The sequence below is a fragment of the Polypterus senegalus genome, chromosome 3 (genome assembly GCF_016835505.1).
Source record: "Polypterus senegalus isolate Bchr_013 chromosome 3, ASM1683550v1, whole genome shotgun sequence".
NCBI lineage: Eukaryota > Metazoa > Chordata > Cladistia > Polypteriformes > Polypteridae > Polypterus > Polypterus senegalus.
Window position 1 is genome coordinate 19,742,337 of NC_053156.1, and position 19,657 is coordinate 19,761,993.

Sequence of the window (19,657 nt, forward strand, 5' to 3'; positions counted from 1 at the left end):
AAGTTTATTCTCATAGCTTATTTCCACCCAAACAAATTGAATAAGCTTGTTTTGCCTGAACGTTTATAAAATGTTGGTGTCCACAACTCGCATTTTGCATTAAAACATCACAAAAAATTATGTAGTTCATCTGCAAGTGCATCTTGTACGTCTGTATGCATTTTCTAGTGTATCTCACACTATTGAATTAGAACATGAATGCTGTCAAAACCAAACAATGCCATTCCAAATGCACAGATATGACTTCATTTGTCATTTTGTTCCATGTCACTGTGTCACTTTATTCACAGGTCCAGTTGCATGTGTGACGTGTTTTTTAGTTAGTCAGATGACTGGCCCTGCATGGAGTCAACAAGAGAGGCAGGTGTATGGTGGAGTGGAGCCACTCGGGTTTGCTCTTGTGGAGTCATTTCAGTGTTCATCTGTCAGTCTTGTTCTGAACTTGGATTTCATGACATTCACGTCAGACTCGCAGAGGTATGGAGACCCAAACAAAGCAGACATTTTCAGAGCCGCATGGTGAAAATTCTTATAGTTATGTGGCTCTACTAAGCTCCAGAAATGCTGAGAAAGCTGTTGAGACTTTAACTGCACATTCTTTTGAAGGTTTACGAATATATAAAATCCAATGTCTGTCTGTCATATCTGTCCGCTTTTCAAGAGAGAACTACTTAACGGATTTAGATCGGAGTCTTTTCTTTTCTATAATTTGCTTGAGCATTCTGGTTTATTTTGTGACTTCTATCATTTTGCTATGTATCATAGTTTGCTTGCAGTACCAACATATTTCTGCGAATCCGAGAACCATGCAGCGGGCCGAGGGGAGGGGCCTTCCTCACTCACTCGCCAGTTCCTTAACTCCACTTAGCTAGCGAACGAGGAAACAATTGAATTCAGCTTTGTTTGATATTTAAAATAAAGTGTTACTTAGGTCTTGATGGGTTTGGGTCTGGATATTCTCTTAAGTTTATTCCACATTGAAAAAGAGAGACTGTAGTTCAGATTGTAAATCGTGATATGATTTTTTGGAAAGATCACCCACACCTAATTTGACTAATCCAGTTTCAAATTTATGTGGGATTCATTAACTCTTTGGCGCGCTACTTGGAAAGGGGTAGCTCGTGAGTGACGGGTTGGAGACCCCTGTTCTAGATTCACATGAAAATTAGTATGGAGAAGTGCTTTCTGGCTTACACATCCTCTTAATTTCCTCCAGCATCATGTAGTGTCTAATACACTCTTCAAATGAATCTTTTTCATCTTATTAATGCATTTAAGAATAAGACTTTGGAATAGGGAACAACAACAACATTTATTTCTATAGCACGTTTTCATACAAATGATGGAGATTAAAGTGCTTTCTTTACAGGATGAAGAAAGAAATAAACAACAACAACATTTATTTATATAGCACATTTTCATACAAATGTAGCTCAAAGTGCTTTACATGACGAAGAAAAGAGAATAAAAAGACAAAGTAAGAATTAAAATAAAGAAAAAATTAAAAAATAGTTAGGCAACACTAATTAATATAGAATAAAAGGTAAGGTCCAGTGGCCAGCGAGGACAGAAAAAAAAAGACCTTGTCTGCTCAAGACTAAAGAGGTTTAATTTTATTACCCAGTCAAAAGACTTGTGCGTAACTTCAACCAAATGTGAGGCTGAATTTATCTTCACCGCTATAAGAGGTTTTTTTAAACATCATGACACAATACAAAAGTGTGTTCTTGCTAGCGACTTATAAAGTCTTGTATTGATTTATGTTCTGAGAAGAGGTGGTCTTGGTGTAGTCTTTCTTTAAAAGAGGCAGTTTTAGAGGCATTTAATTTAACTAACATGGTAAGGAATAGGCAATGAAATTAAGAGATTACTATATTCTGGAAGTTGTTGAGGTTTTCAAAGCAGCTATCCAGTGTTCAGGTGCAAATGTAAATCCAGCTTACTGAAAAACATAGGTCCTAGTAACAAGTATCAATCATGAAATCTCAGTGCTTCATAAAAACCTCATAAAACATGGAAAGTAGACTTCAGAAAATGAGATCTACTTCTGTGTAACTAAACGTCTGGCTTGAGTTGAAGGGAAGGACCTGGTTGACAAATTAGCTGTAAGACTTCAGTTAGGGAATTAGGCTAAAATGTAGCAGCTGAGGATATGACTTTAGAAATTTCAAAAAAAGTTTAATTTTGTACCACAATTAATCATCAAAGTAGAAGCAATCCATATCAGTGGTGACTAAATAACCCAAACAGACTGTGGACAGGAGTGCTCAAACTGAAGTCATTTAAGCTGTGTGTGGTGTACTTTTCACACATGTACTAGGACTGTTACTATTTCTATATATTTTTAGACAAGTTCTGCTTTGACAGGATAAAGGAATTAAATCATTTAATTATTTTCTTTTTTCCTTGATTAGCAACCAAACAATATTAAGACACAAAGTTTACCAACACATAAACAACATGCGTCCATCACACAGTAACTGAAAATAAAGAAGGTGAAGGCCTCACTAATGTTGATCTGCTGAGGTCCATAAAACATTTTGACAGCCAGCGCTCTTAAAGTCAAATTTATGCTTTCCACATGTTAACAAAATTCAAAGAGTGTTTCTGTCCACAGGTTGTAAGGTTACAAAACAGCCAGTCATAACAACAATGTTTGTATGCATTTGTGTATATGATTTTAATGTTTTAAATGTAATTGTGGTCAGGTCTTCTGCAGTTAACATTACCAAACGTGCAGGTTGTGCAGCTCAGCAAAATTCTGTTTTTTAATTTTAAGTAGATATGCAGGTCTTAAGTAAAATCGTTCTGGGCTCTTTCCACGTTCTTGGATGACGGGCTGGTAACCATCCAGGTGCCCTTGTCTTCCTATATTTGAATGCCCTGTAAATGCCACATGTGAGTTCTACTGAATGTCACCTATGAAATGTTCAATGTTTTCTTCCTCATCTTTGCTTCACCTCCTGTCTCAAATAGTTTTTTTTCATGTAAAGAACTGTTCTGGGAGAGCTCCATTTTGTGTTGCAAAGAACATTTAACACACGCTTTTGATGGATTATTATTGCAAACTTATCTGGTAGGTTGCAAAAGGTATCTAGTAGAGGAACAAGTGAAAAACTGCTGACTAACATCAAGAATTTAAAATGAACAAACATCAGTGCTCATCACTGTTTTTATAAATAAGTAGCCATACTACCTGTCAAACAGTTAATAGAATTATTAAAAAAAAAAAAAATACCCGTTATTTCTTGCCCTACATGAACCTCCAGTGCCTTTCCTTGGTATCTGCATGTGTGAACCTCTCATAACCTGTGCTCCATTTATTGAGCGCGTTCCTGTTAAGCCTGCTTCTCAGACTTTCATTGTTTTTGAGGTGACATTTTTGCCTCCTGGGATATTTATTTTTTTAGAGAGAAGAAAGTGAAGTGTGAGGGGCGAAGAATAAATTGGAAATATTAAAGAAATTTGTACTCAACCAGGACCACTTTGAGTCAGGATGAAAGTTGTTCATTGGGTCTTTTATATTCTCTTCAGCATATGCTTGAAGAGGGAGTATTTCTGTTAAAGCAATCTATGTTGTACTAAGGGACCGTCCCAGAAAGAGACAGAATGTCATTCTTCTAGGTAACAATTTGATTAACAGTACTGAATAACTGCATACTGATTGGTTGACTAGCTTGCATTCATTTTGATTGGCTCAAGAAACATGGAATGGTTACAGCAGAGAGCATAACCAGCTTACATACCCCAAAATAAAAGTCTCATTTTACTATAGTCTTGACCTTGCAGTACTCTCCAGTACTTCTTGAGTTCCTGTGTATGTGACATCTGTCAAGTCTTACTGGGTACATGCTAGTTAGCCAATGTCTTGAACCCTCACCCAGAACCTTCTTGTTCTTTGTTGTCCACTTAACCTTTATCTGGTTTCCTGATATGCTTGAACAAGTTCTGAAATATATTAACCCTTTCATACTACTAAGACTGAGGCTGTATGTTTAATGTGGACAGAATACCAAAACACTTTATGTCCAGTAACTATATTACCCCCCAAATGATTATGATCACCAAGTCTCATTTTTGTTCCACATTAGCAACAGGATTAGAAAACTTCAAAAAAAGAAAAAAAGTTTCCATCCCGCTGACACCCTCCACCGCCCTTCAGAGATGGCTGAAGCAAAAAACTGAAGTACTAGAAACATCCTACACATGTCGATTATAACAAAACAAGCAATAATAAGTACAACTCCTTTTTCTAAGGATTAATTTGTGGGTGAAGAAGAGAAACTGATACTTTGTTTTTAAGGGCACCTCTGCCAGTGTGCCTCCTATGTTTTCTTTCCTCCTCCTGTGTCTTGCAGTTGCAGTTCCTCTGTCCATCCCATTGCCAAAGCCAAACTGACCGATTAGATTGCTCTGTGGGAGTGGACACGCATAGATGACTGTATTGTTTAATTATTTAGTAGATAAATGATGATTTAAATGTGATTATGGTAATAATAAGCCACAGGAATTAAAAAAAAAAAAAAAGTCCTGGCCCCTTCAGCCAAAGGGCAGTGCTGTACCAAATTCAGCAATGCAAAAATTAACGGCTAGTGAAAGGTTTAAGTTAACTTCATTAATTCACTGTGGCTGTAAATGTATAGAATATTAGTTTTACCTCACTCCTCAAGATAAATGAGTTGCCCCTTTTCTGCAATATTCCAGTTGGTATCATTTATATTTTACAATCTATTAAGCTGGTTTATGCCAAATATGCCTAGAAGCTGTATTCATGTCTATGAATTAATTTAAGGTGGATTTTTCTAAAATACATGCAAAATGAGTATGGGAGTGGATTCATTGTAACAATGTGGACTATAACAACCAAACATGCCTAATTATTTGGCCTGGATTCAAGTCTGACTGCAGACATCTAGTTATGTTAATAAGTCCATTATTTAATTCATAATTATTTTTTCTTCTTTTAAGCCTTTTTAATTTAAATATTATTGAATTTTGTCTTATTTTAGAATTAGTTTAATTTTTTCATATCCTGATGTTTTCAAATTTCTAACCCGCTGAATCCGAATACAGGGTCACGGGGGGTCTGCTGGAGCCAATCCCAGCCAACACAGGGCACAAGGCAGGAACCAATCCTGGGCAGGGTGCCAACCCACCGCAGGACACACACAAACACACCCACACACTAGGGCCAATTTAGAACTGCCAATCCACCTAACCGGCATGTCTTTGGATTGTGGGAGGAAACCGGAGTGCCCGGAGGAAACCCACGCAGACACGGGAGAACATGCAAACTCCACGCAGGGAGGACCCGGGAAGCGAACCCGGGTCTCCTAACTGCGAGGCAGCAGCGCTACCACTGCACAACCGCGCCGCCCTTGTTTTCAAATTCTATTTGTAAAATTATTCAATATTTAAATACCACACATTCATATGTCTACTTAAATTATTTAGTCAAAATTAGTCGATAGATTAATCATTCATGGCTGCCCTGCGTGTTCCCCGTTCTAAATGATGTCCAATCAGTTTAATTTGCCCCAGGTGGACTCCAAGTACTAGACGCATCACGATGGGAAATTTTAAAGCAGATGTGGGGGATTGGAGAGTGTAAAGCAAAGGGTATGAATACTCGGTAGAGATTTCGTTTTTTGATATTTCATAAATTTGCTAATTTTTCTGAAAACATGTTTTCACTTTGTCATTCTGGGTTATTGATTGGTGATTGATGGGCAGAAATGGTAAACTCATCGATTTAAATTAAATGTACATCACAAAGTGTTCAGAAAGTGAAGCGGTTTGAGTACTTTCTGAATCCACTGTGCCTAAATATGTATGTAATTGAGGAATGGAGTCTGGGCTGCATAAATGGGGGTGTTTCACCCTTGAAGATCAGAGTGCATTTATTTTAGCTACTTGTGGTGTTTAGCAAAGGGTATTGAAATAGGAATGTGTTGATTAATATATGAACTCAAATGGCTCTTCAACCCCAGATCCCGTCTGGATGTATTTCTAGTGGTACTGTTCTGCCAATGGGCTTCATTTGCATGCATGACAAGCTCTGTAACTCTGTGCATGATCTTTTCTTGGTGCTGAGTTGAGAAAAAGATGTGGTGTGTAGCCACCGAATCGTAAGGTGAAGTCAAGCACGGATAATACACGTGTCAAAAGAAATCTCGCAGTCCAAAAGTTTGTTTTAAAAATATTTTAGTGAAAGTTAAAAGCAAATAATCCACACAAGAATAAAAAAGTTACACACGTAGAATAAAAAGCAAAAAAAAAAAGGAAACATGTATCTTGTTTAAACTTGGCTTTTCTTGAGGATCTTTAGTTATTTTTAGACTTAAAAGTTATTCTTCTGTACGCTAAAAGCGCATGGCTTTATGCTTAAATAAGCGTATTTTCTTTACGTGTTACTTCACACATTCAATGAGCCCATAGGCCATCAAGTATGAGCACAGTTTAAAACTGTGTGCCTCTACACCTTACACATGGCAAGGCTGTCACTAAATGAAGAATAATGTTTACTCAAAGCTGTTAGAAATGGCAAGAATATACCCATACAATTCTACTTACGGGGGTTATAGGAACCTCCCATAGATTATGCATTGTCATCTAGTAAAATATTCATGAATCTTGTAGAACTAGGAAGATGGCTCTTGCATGGTGTGTTAGAACAGCCCCATTTGCTACAGCTTTTTTTTATTGACAGATATCGAGAACTTAAACAACTTTCAGCTGATTTTCTTTTTCCAGTAATGTCACATTTTTTAGATTTTTGTGCCATTTTTACCTCACAATATTAATACAATTGAATTAAATTGACAATCTAATCACATTGTAATGTACTTTCTTAGCAGATATGTAGATATACTATTGTACTTAATATCTTTTTAATAAATAGGAAGCAGTGTTTTTGTTGAATCAGCCAACTTTGCTTTTTTTTTTTTTTAATATACTGCTCAAAAGAATTAAAGGAACACTTTTTAATGAGAGTATAGCATAAAGTCAATGAAACTTATGGGATATTAATCTGGTCAGTTAAGTAGCAGAGGGGGTTGTTAATCAGTTTCAGCTGCTGTGGTGTTAATGAAATTAACAACAGATGCACTAGAGGGGCAACAATGAGATGACCCCCAAAACAGGAATGGTTTACCAGGTGGAGGCCACTGACATTTTTCCCTCCTCATCTTTTCTGACTGTTTCTTCACTAGTTTTGCATTTGGCTACAGTCAGTGTCACTACTGGTAGCATGAGGCGATACCTGGACCCTACAGAGGTTGCACAGGTAGTCCAACTTCTCCAGGATGGCACATCAATACGTGTCATTGCCAGAAGGTTTGCTGTGTTTCCCTGCACAGTCTCAAGGGCATGGAGGAGATTCTAGAAGACAAGCAGTTACTCTAGGAGAGCTGGAGAGGGCCATAGAAGGTCCATAACCCATCAGCAGGACCAGTATCTGCTCCTTTGGGCAAGGAGGAACAGGATGAGCACTGCCAGAGCCCTACAAAATGACCTCCAGCAGGCCACTGGTGTGAATGTCTCTGACCAAACAACCAGAAAGACTTCATGAGGGTGACCCAAGGGCCCCATGTCCTCTAATGGGCCCTGAGCTCACTGCCCAGCAGCATGCAGCTCGATTGGCATTTGCCATAGAATACCAGAATTGGCAGATGCACCACTGGTGCCCTGTGCTTTTTACAGATGAGAGCAGGTTCACCCTGAGCACGTGACAGAAGTGAAAGGGTCTGGAGAAGCCATGGAGAACATTATGCTGCCTGAAACATCATTCAGCATGAGCAGTTTGGTGGTGGGTTAATGATTGTCTGGGGAGGCATATCCATGGAGGGTCACACAGACCGCTACAGGCTTGACAAAGGCACCTTGGCTGCCATTAGGTATCAGGATGAAATCCTTGGACCCATTGTCAGACCCTATGCTGGTACAGTGGCTCCTGGTGCACGACAATTTCTGGCCTCATGTGGTGAGAGTATGCAGGCAGTTCCTGGAGGATGAAGGAATTGATACCATTGACTGGCCACCACACTTTCCTGACCTAAATCCAATAGAACACCTCTGGGACATTATGTTTTGGTCCATCCAATGCCACCAGGTTGCACCTCAGACTGTCCAGGAGCTCAGTGATGCCCTGGTCCAGATCTGGGAGGAGATTCCCCACAACACCATCTGTCATCTCATTAGAAGCATGCACCGATGTTGTCAGGCATGTATACAAGAACACAGGGGCCATACAAAGTGCTGCGTAAAATTTGGAGTTGCTGCAATTAAATTTTGGCAAAATGGACTAGCCTGCCACATAATTTTTTCACTTTGATTTTTGGGGCGTCTTTGAATTCAGGGCTCTGTAGGTTGATCATTTTCATTTCCATCAAACGATGTGGCATCCTTTCGTTCCTAACACATTACCCAGTCTATATCAGTATAGATATCCAGGAGGATTTCTTTTTCCCATTGAGATCTGATGTGTTTTCAAAGTGTTCCTTTAATTATTTTGAGCAGTTTAGATATTGACTCCCCGGACACTTTATTAGGTACATCTGATTAATGCAAATATCTAATTGGCCAATCACATGGTAGGAACTCCATGCATTTAGGCATGTAGACGTTATCAAGACGACCGTCTGAGGTTCAAGCCAATCATCAGAATGGGGAAGAAAGGGGATTGAAGTGACTTTGAGCAGCCTGTCTGACACCAACAACCAAGCCACATTCAGAGTATTTCAGAAACTGTTGATGTATTGGGATTTGCACACACAACCATCTCTAGGATTCACAGAGAATGGTCTCATAAAGGGAAAATATCCAGTGAGCAGCAGTTGTCTGAGTGAAATTTGCCTTATTGAGGTCAGAGGAAAATAGCCAGACTGGTTTGAGCTGATTAAAAGGAAACAGTAACTCAAATAAGCACTTGTTACAACCAAGGTATGCAGAAGAGCATCTCTGATCGCATAACACATCAAATCTTGAAGCAGATGGGCTACAGAAGTGGGAGACCACCCCGGTGCCACTCCTGTCATCTAAGAACTGAGGCTACAATTCGCACAGGCACATCCAAATTGGGCAATAGAAGATTGGGAAAACTTTGCCTGGTTTGATCAGTGTCAATTTCTGCTGTGACATTTGGATAGTAGAGTCAGAATTTGGCATTGACAACATGAAAGCATGGATTATCCTGTCTTGTATCAATTGTTCAGGCTGCTGGTGGTGGTATAACGGTGTGAGGGACATTTTCTTAACCCACTTTGGGTATCATTTAAATGCCACGACCTACCTGTGTATTTTTGCTGACCATGTCCATCCCTTTATGACTGCAGTTTACCGATCTTCTGATGGGTACTTCTTGCAGGATAACGAGCCATGTCACAAAGCACATATCTCAAACTGGTTTCTTGATCATGAAGGTAACTTTACTGGACTCAAATGGCCTCCACGGTCATCAGAGCTCAATACAATACAGCACATTTGGGATGTGGTGGAACAAAAGATTGACATCATGGACGTGCAGTTGACGAATCGGCAGTAACTGTGTGATGCTATCATGTCAATATGGACCACAATCCCAGAGGAATGTTTCCAGTACCATGTTGAATCAGTGCCATGAATAATTATGGCAGTTCTGAAGGGAGTCCAATCCGCTACTAACAAAGTGTACTTAATAATGTGGCCAGTGAGTGTAGATGAAGATAAAGATGCAGAGAAAGAGAGACAAAAATTTTGAAAATGGTCGGCGGGGGTGAATACCATTTATAGGCACTGTAGATGAAAGCCACAAGTCTTCACAGTCTGAGCACCTAAGAAGTTCAGTGACATTCCCAAGAGACTACTGGTCATCGCAGAGTAACCACAACCACCTTGGTTGAACAGGTGATTAATCAAGACAAAATGAATGAAATTCCATGATTAATTACAATTTAAAAATGTACAACCCTAACATAAGTGTTTATACGTGTGTGTATAAGAGGCCCTGTGGATTGTACAGATTCGACACAAACCAGGAAACAATGTCTTTTACACAAACATTTATCTGAATGAAAAACTAAGCCAATTAACTCTAGTCAAGCAGAGACCATGAATTTCCAAGATGAGTGCCACATCTTATAGTAATTATTCAAATATGAAAACTTTCATATTTTGTTTATAGCTCAGTCAATACAGAAGGGGACGTGTGGGAATGAAAAGCTTTCTCCATCAGAAGCTACTTGCATTTTTTTTTGCTAATTCCATCTGAATGCTTTATAGAATCTCTTAATGATTGTTGTTTTCTCCTTGTTTTACTGTAGGGCTTCCTCAATGGAGTACAAAAGGAAACTTCCCATGGACAGAAAAAGGTCGACCAGAGTGTGGTGTGTGACCGTATAATCCGAGCCTGCATTCACAGTATTGGGGCTGGCACTAAAAGCTCCGATCACTTAGAGTGCTTGGTTAAGCTAGCTGACTTTGCGTTGCAAGGGTACTTGAATTCAAATGTACAACAATCCCCCTTCTACATAGAAAAGATCCTTTTCCATCTTTTGAAAAGCCTCTCTCTCCGGAATGCACAAGAAGCATGCAGAAAGTTTGGAGATTACCTGCATGAGCAACTAGCATCCTATGTGGATGTTTCAGAAGAATATAAAATTTTGGTCAAGAGCTGCTTTGCCCTGCTATGGAAATATGCAGATTCCCTTGCAGGAAATGGGTGTGATTTTCACATTTGCTTGTCACTAAGGTTACAAGCAGTGAGATTTTTAGTTCTTCTTGAAAGTATTCCAGAATCTGGAGAAATTGATACAATAACCTTTCCTTCTTTGGTGGCACGCCATGTGGAGATAGCCTCTTCCAGATATGAAGGACAGCAGTGTGTTTTAAGTCAACAGGATATCAGTTATTTGATCAAGCAGGTTGACTGTTACATTTTCCAGCCTCTATTGCAGAGTAAAAAGACATCCGACGTGGAAAAGTGCTTTGTTCTATATGAGGTGGCCCTGCAGAACCTGCGTAGACTTTGTAAAGGTAGCCACTGGAGAGAGGCCTCTACACACCTGCAGCACGTGGCGGACTCCTGTAAGACTAGCCTTAGCCATGACTTGGAATGCTTGACTGCCTTGTTAGAGCTAATGCGCTGTGGGAAGACAACAGTTGAGGATTTATCCATGGGCTTAAAGTGTGGGACTCATCTGACCAAAGCTCTGCACATTCTGGTTTCATTTTCCCCAAAGGGGATCACAGAGAGACAGGCTGTCATCGAAGGGTGCAGTTTTGTTGCTTGGGCTCTTGAGTTCTCAGTAAAGAAGAATGAGAACAAGGGTGCAGAAGTCAGCCTTTGCAGCCAGGACCTTCTTGGACTTTTTGGGTTCAGTAAGATGTATTTGCAGATCCTGCAGCAGCAGAAAGATGCAGTAAGTGCTTCTATCATACATGTGGTTTTGTTATGCCACTAAAACCATATTTTACTCTGCTCATGTTATTGGAGGTGTTAGGTGCCAAACACGCCTCAAAACTAATACAGGTTTTCTAAACATTAGCAGAATTCCTGCTTGTAATCTGGGTCATCTTCATTACTATTTAACAGAAAACATACCCAGAGTTCAATGAAATGTCTATATTGGGGGTTCTTAAACTTATTAATTTGGGGACCCAAAGTAGGAAATCTGTTCCTTTCCGGAACACAAGAGGATGATTATTATCAAAGTGTCAATGGTGCCATAAAGAGATGAAACAATGGGCATATAGTTTATTTAAAAAAAAAAAAAAGTTAGTGATTGCTTTCTTTTGAGCATATTTTCTCACATGAAAATTAAGAGGTTATCTTTTATTTATTTATATACTCTGTGTGTGTGTGTGTGTGTGTGTGTATATACATATATGTATATGTTATTTATTTATATAATATTTTTATTCCTCACTTGAATCATCAGGATCTACTGGTCATTATGACTTGAGTCGTCAGTGTCTACTAGTCAGCTGTGTTTGAGGTTTCATCATCTAATATACTTATTATCCTAATATCTTCTTATATAATATGCTACCATGGCTGTTTGTTTGTCTGTCAAGGACTTTAAATCATCTGTAGCTTACAAACCATTTAAACTATTGACCTGAAATTTGGTACACATATACTACATGATGTCTACTATCCGCTTTTGGGGTGATGATTGACCTCTAAGGTTACTCCTCTTATTTTATTCTATTGTAGAATCAACTCTCGGCATCTGCTGTGCGGCGCATGCGTACGGGCACTGTTCTCATCCCTACCACCTTCGCCATCACTTCCCCTACCTCTTCATATCTTAAGTCATTCTTGAGGCAGATAGAAGACTTAAGTGAAAAATTAAAGAAAACGTAGTAAGTGATTGCAACACAAACACTGACTTAATCAATTTTAACGTGAAAAGATGCCGACGAAAGAAGAGAAGAAGTGGGCTGCTAGGGTGGAGAAAAGAGCTGCTCAGGAAGCAGGAAGTGCATCAACCTCTGAGCCAACGAATGCTAAATGTACAGAGAAAGAGGACGAAAACTAGGACTGCTCAAGTCAAGTGTATTCATGGCACGTTATCGTGCAGTACACCATTACTGGTTAATAATAAAAGAGAAAAGTGGGAAATTAACATATTGTTAAAATAATACTGTTTATCCTTATTCCAAATCTGTTTATTCAGAGCAGAATCATGGAGCAGCTGGGGCCTATACCTATATCCTTGGACAGAATCCCATCCCACCTCAGAATAAACACACACACAAACAGCACCGCCAATTCACCTAATCTGTCTTTGTAGTGTGGGAGGAAACCCACACGGACACGAGGAGAACTTGCAAACTCCGCACAGAACGTATCTGGAAATTGAACCTAAAGTAACTATTATCTTTCAAAACGGAAAACATTTCTGAGATGTTTTAGTGCCAGTGGAAATGCTAAGTAAAGCTGGGAAAGACAATTTGTTGAGGTGCTGCTACGAGGATATGATTTTTGAAAGCATAGTATGAAAAGTCTCGTAATGTTGCCATTTGACTCATGGCAGCGGTTAGGGAATGAAGGAGTTAAAAAAAAATTAATTAATGTAGCTTATTTACTCTATTGAATAACATTTAAAAGAATAACTTTTTATAAATGACCGCCACCATTAACAATACATTTTTCTAAATGAGTTTGCAAAGAGTTTAACATTCTCTGGATTCCATTTAACAGTTCAATTAACCGAAAAACAGCTAAGTTATTCTTAAAAAATATATACACTATTTGCATTTTACTGCAGTGGGCTGGCGCCCTGCCTGGGGTTTGTTTCTTGCCTTGCGCCCTGTGTTGGCTGTGATTTGGCTCCAGCAGACCCCCGTGACAGTGTAGTTGGAATATAGCGGGTTGGATACTGGATGGATGGATGGATTTGCATTTTATATAGGTGATATAATAATTCAGTGAACAATCCAGTTTGACATGTTTAACTCTTGTGGATAACATTGTGTTGAATGTCTACTGCTTGTCTCACCCTGTTATTTTCCAGTGTTTCTGCGGTTGTCAGTGGTCTAACAAACAAGTCTTTCACACTACCAGTCGATTTTGATATTTATCAAACTATTTTGAAATAACGTGACAAGAAGGAATTCTATCTCAACACGGCATGTTAAACTTAACAGAAAGATCTCTTTGCACCTCGGTTGCAGATTTAGATTCAGTGTATGCTGTAAAAGCGAACACTTGGAGGAATCAACCAGTCGTTCATGACCACTGAAACTTCACTTGACATAAAACTCTGCCACAACACTATATATACAGTGGTGTGAAAAACTATTTGCCCCCTTCCTGATTCCTTATTCTTTTGCATGTTTGTCACACAAAATGTTTCTGATCATCAAACACATTTAACCATTAGTCAAATATAACACAAGTAAACACAAAATGCAGTTTTTAAATGATGGTTTTTATTATTTAGGGAGAAAAAAAAATCCAAACCTACATGGCCCTGTGTGAAAAAGTAATTGCCCCCTGAACCTAATAACTGGTTGGGCCACCCTTAGCAGCAATAACTGCAATCAAGTGTTTGCGATAACTTGCAATGAGTCTTTTACAGCGCTCTGGAGGAATTTTGGCCCACTCATCTTTGCAGAATTGTTGTAATTAAGCTTTATTTGAGGGTTTTCTAGCATGAACCGCCTTTTTAAGGTCATGCCATAGCATCTCAATTGGATTCAGGTCAGGACTTTGACTAGGCCACTCCAAAGTCTTCATTTTGTTTTTCTTCAGCCATTCAGAGGTGGATTTGCTGGTGTGTTTTGGGTCATTGTCCTGTTGCAGCACCCAAGATCGCTTCAGCTTGAGTTGACAAACAGATGGCGGACATTCTCCTTCAGGATTTTTGGTAGACAGTAGAATTCATGGTTCCATCTATCACAGCAAGCCTTCCAGGTCCTGAAGCAGCAAAACAACCCCAGACCATCACACTACCACCACCATATTTTACTGTTGGTATGATGTTCTTTTCTGAAATGCTGTGTTCCTTTTACGCCAGATGTAACGGGACATTTGCCTTCCAAAAGTTCAACTTTTGTCTCATCAGTCCACAAGGTATTTTCCCAAAAGTCTTGGCAATCATTGAGATGTTTCTTAGCAAAATTGAGACGAGCCCTAATGTTCTTTTGCTTAACAGTGGTTTTGCGTCTTGGAAATCTGCCATGCAGGCCGCTTTTGCAGGCCAGTCTCTTTCTTATGGTGGAGTCGTGAACACTGACCTTAATTGAGGCAAGTGAGGCCTGCAGTTCTTTAGACGTTGTCCTGGGGTCTTTGTGACCTCTCGGATGAGTCGCCTCTGCGCTCTTGGGGTCATTTTGGTCGGCCGCCACTCCTGGGAAGGTTCACCACTGTTCCATGTTTTTGCCATTTGTGGATAATGGCTCTCACTGTGGTTCGCTGGAGTCCCAAAGCTTTAGAAATGGCTTTATAACCTTTACCAGACTGATAGATCTCAATTACTTCTGTTCTCATTTGTTCCTGAATTTCTTTGGATCTTGGCATGATGTCTAGCTTTTGAGGTGCTTTTGGTCTACTTCTCTGTGTCAGGCAGCTCCTATTGAAGGGATTTCTTGATTGAAACAGGTGTGGCAGTAATCAGGAAATTGAACTCAGGTGTGATACACCACAGTTAGGTGATTTTTGAACAAGGGGGCAATTACTTTTTCACACAGGGCCATGTAGGTTTGAATTTTTTTTCTCCCTAAATAATAAAAACCATATTTTAAAAAATGCATTTTGTGTTTACTTGTGTTATATTTGACTAATGGTTAAATGTGTTTGATGATCAGAAACATTTTGTGTGACAAACATGCAAAAGAATAAGAAATCAGGAAGGGGGCAAATAGTTTTTCACACCACTGTATACACCCTCGCTCTATTGACTCACTGCTCACAAAACCCTGAAAATCATCACATCCTTGGTCTGCACCCGCGATTTTCATTTTGACATTTCAATCCATGGCTGCAGCTCCTTCACCTCACAAGCACATCTTCCTGTCGTTTCCTCCTATCACTTTCTTACACATGTCTTTGCTTTCAGTCTTCTCACTTTGTTTCACTGGTTGTGAAATGGGAGGTGGAAATACTTATATTTTAGTGGCACAGAAATGAAAGCTATCCGTGATGCGTCAATGGCATCGATTCTCATGCTGCACTACTGCAGATATTACGATCGATAGCGGGAGGTTTATCACTCGATACAGAATTTGCGCCTACACAAACTTGATTAATTTTACCTCACAATTAAGTGGTGACCCATCAGATATTTCCACGACCCTACCCATAGTTTACCAAACACTGGTCTATATTACTGCTGTCTTCAGTGCACACAGTGATTTGGACAAATACACTAGTATATATGTAGAAAATTAAGATTAAATATTTTTCTCAACCATTACTACAATAGCTACAATACACACATTAGCTATTAGGTGGTGAGAGAGTGAATTAGAGACAGGGGATGATTAGGGAGACACAATGACTAGGCCATGGTGGGAAATTTATCCTGGACATTGGGATACACCCTGCTCTTTATAAAGGATGCTCAGGGATCATTTATGACCACAGAGGACCAGGACCTCTGTTTTACGTCTCATCCAGAGGGCAATACCATTTTTACAGCAAAGTATCCCCATTACTGCACTGGGGCATTGGCATCCGCATTCAGACCACAGGGTAGGCGCTTCCTGCTTGCCTCGCCAACACCTCTTCCAGCAGCATCCCAAGCTTATTCCTAGAGGGTCTTCCGTCCGAGTACTGGCCGGACCCAAACTTGCTTAGCTTCAGGTGGATGACCTCTTCTGAAGTGCGGGTTGTATAAAAAATATCATGTTTAGATTGTATATTCTTTGAAATTCTTACTGCTTCTGCTGTCTATGTAAAATGCTTTTAGATCTGTTTATTGACATATATCACACTTAAATACTTATCTAAGTTTAAATTTTCAGACTGTAATAACGTATCCTTTGAGACGCATGTCTCGTATATTTGTAAGAAAACAAAGACTGAAAGAAAAGTTGCACTTAACCAGACACCCTAATTATCAGGTAGCTAATTTAGATTTGCTTGGCTTATAATTGTTCAGGGGAAGAGGAAGAGAAGCTTCTTCTAAGGCCTTCTCGCTTTGATTTTTGTTGGTTATTTAATAAGGGTATTTAATGTTGAGTATTTAATCTTAGATATGCTTTCAATTGACAAAAATTAAAAAGTGAATTTAGTACTATGTGTAAACGTAGGAGTGCTGCAGTGGCTCAGTGGATTTGATTTATACTGCTATTGTGAATCTCATCACCCACATCCCTGTGCTGTGTGTTGCTGAAGGGGTTTTTCTACTTTTTCCTTTCTTTATTTTTGCAGATGTCTGCCTTACAGGTGGAACAGAACAAAACGTTGGAGAAAGCCTGTTATCAGCACCTGCGCTTTTGTCTGGGATCAGTCTACAGTGCCTTGGGCTCTTCTCGGGTAAGTTAAGCTTTTTTTGGTACTGGATGGTCCCCGTCCATCTTTGCAATGTTTTTCTGACTCCCTTTTCAGGCATCAGATAAATGAATTTTCATCCAAAGAAAAGCTAACCTATGTAGAATCTGTACATTTGAATGTAAATATTAGATGCCCATATTTTTAGTCGATATCTTAATAGTAAATCTTATCGTTCATTGACATGTTGTCTTTGTCCTGGTGTTGATGTGTCCTGTTCTTTTAAAGTGCCGGTGTTCACTCTGTCTCTATTTCTTACCTTTAGCTAAAGGTGCCAGAGGACATCACTACAGCTGTCAATTTCTGTAAGCTTGCAGCTGGCATCATGATGAACAGCCTACAGGGGTTCTCTGACCAGCTTGAATACGCAGAAGAAACAGGTAGTGTCACGTCTTTGTTGCTGATTTATTTATTTATTTTTTTATTAGGTTATCAGTTATCTGTTGCTCGTGACTTTGTTTTTCGGCATGTATGTTTATACTGTGAGTAGGAATTCCAGTACATTTAAGGCCTGATATTTTAACTTGGAGCTTTGCTTGTCAAGCTGTGAGCATATAGCTTGTAAAAAGGTGCCACTGGAAAAACACACATTTATTCAGCTATCTTCCTGTAGAGAAGCTGCTCATTTATTGACAAATTATGTGCGCCAAACAGCATGACAATAATTTGCGTATTGATAAACTGCATACTTTATCAATGCTCTGTTTCAATTGTGTAATTACGTTGTTTGAGGGTCAATGGTTGAAATTCTGTTGTCATTTGTCAACAGTATATTGACCAATTGTGAGGATTAATGTAACTCATGATAAACTGTCATCCGTTCAAAGGTTGCATCCTGCCTTGCATAGTTTTTTTATATTTTCAGTAGAGTTACTATCTTTGTAATGTGCATGGAACATTTATACTTTATTTTTCCCCCCACTTTGTAGCTTACTTTGTGAATAACCTGACACGGGTACTTTATAACCAGAAACTGTACCAGCAAGCTCTTGAGCTCATTGAAACATTTTGCCAAAAACTTCAGGGGATGTGCAGTCCAGTCCTGTCTCCAGAAAGGGTAAGAGAACGTTTGTGGTTTTCATTGCTGGCAACCTGGAAATTACTTAACTTGCCTTTTCTTTGTTTTAAAGGAATGTTTAATGTGACGTGCAAAGAAAAATTTGGAATTTCAGTAATCCCAGTTATGTCATTTTCGTTACTGTTCAATCAATTTTCTGTACGTTTTTAGTGGTAACATTTTAAAATTTTCAGCCAGCTGGTAACGAATGGATTTTCTTAACCTGCTTCTAAGGACTGGCTTTGCATGAGAAAACATTTTAGCTACATTACCCTGTGAGGACTCCTTCTCTATTAATCCATTAATAATAATGCATTACAGAATTCATTTAAAAATGTATGTATTAAACTGGCATGTTGATTTAAACTATTGTATTAGTGTATATCTCTCTATTGAAAAAATCTTGCGACGAGACGTGATCTTCTGAAGAGAGACAGAGAGACACTTCAGAGAGGGAGAGGCACTTTCACTTCCCGCGACACGGTCAAGTCACAGTCGAGTCACGTCATACTGCCAACAATTGGAAGTATGTTCCCGTGAGACGGTGACCTAGGCAAGGAAAGTAATAATCCGCCCGGAATAAGTGGGATTGAAAACCTTTCAGGTCCAAACGGGGTCAGAAATAAAAGACAAAGAGTAAAAGACACAGTAGAACTTCATACAGATGTTCAAAAATGTTGGTGCCATACACATGCAGAGCAAGTTCAAAAATATGACAGTGCTAAAATTCGAAAGTTTAGAACAAAAGAGACTATAGATCGCATTTGCGCAAACAACCGGAAATTATTGCTAGGTGAAATAACAGAACAGCAAAAAGTGATCGAATATATGGACATAGGTGATATGCCGGAAGTATGTAGATATTGAAAGGCTTTAAAGTTTAAGTTGGACACTTGTAGATCGTCTAAATCATGTTACCATCAGGGAAAAGTACTGCTGCCTTCCAATGAAGAGGCGTTTCTGCAAGGATTAAAAGATTTGTTGTTTGATGAAAGTGAAATCCACAAACAATACAGGCAAAATATACGCGTCTACAATAATCTTACTGCGTTAGCATCATTCAATGCACAAAAGTTGATTTACACAATAATGGACCATACGCTACAAGAATCTGTGTTCCTGCAACAATTACAGCTACGACAAGTTTAATTTTTGGTCTTGTGTATCATTATAATCACGTAGAAGTGATGCAACACCGAATTGAAAGAGTTAAATGATCCGGCGTAATAGAAATTATACAGCCAATAATTGATGCAAATATGTCCAAAAGTATCTCACTTTACACAAAATTTATCTGCAAAACATGAACAAAGAAATTTTCTTGGATTTCTGTATGAATCCAAAGGATCACAGTGGCATTTATAATGAACCAACATGTGACGAATTATCAGCGATAATTTCGAAAGACGGAGCTATCAAAGACAGAGTAGATATGTGTATATCCAAAAGCAAAGCATGATTCGTCATTTAAGTCAAATACATAGCCACATGCCGATTCTTTACTCTTTCCTTTGCTTTTCTCAGATGTCGAAACAGGATGGTCGTACAATATGAAACAAATGCATTCAGAAAAACGAATGATACCCAATCAATATATCTGGTCAAAATTAGCGATACGTTCC

General features: G+C 39.0%; 1 protein-coding gene across 3 annotated transcripts in view; it reads left to right on the top strand.

Moving 5' to 3' along the window:
- The window catches only part of espl1 (extra spindle pole bodies like 1, separase), a 95,680-nt gene that overhangs the window by 4,161 nt on the left and 71,862 nt on the right, over positions 1-19,657 (top strand). For all 3 annotated transcript variants that reach the window (XM_039746739.1, XM_039746738.1, XM_039746740.1), the window contains exons 3-6: positions 10,299-11,396; positions 16,859-16,963; positions 17,244-17,358; positions 17,908-18,035. In XM_039746739.1, coding sequence (XP_039602673.1) covers positions 10,299-11,396; positions 16,859-16,963; positions 17,244-17,358; positions 17,908-18,035 — 1,446 coding nt within the window. The remainder of the gene's footprint in view (positions 1-10,298; positions 11,397-16,858; positions 16,964-17,243; positions 17,359-17,907; positions 18,036-19,657) is intronic.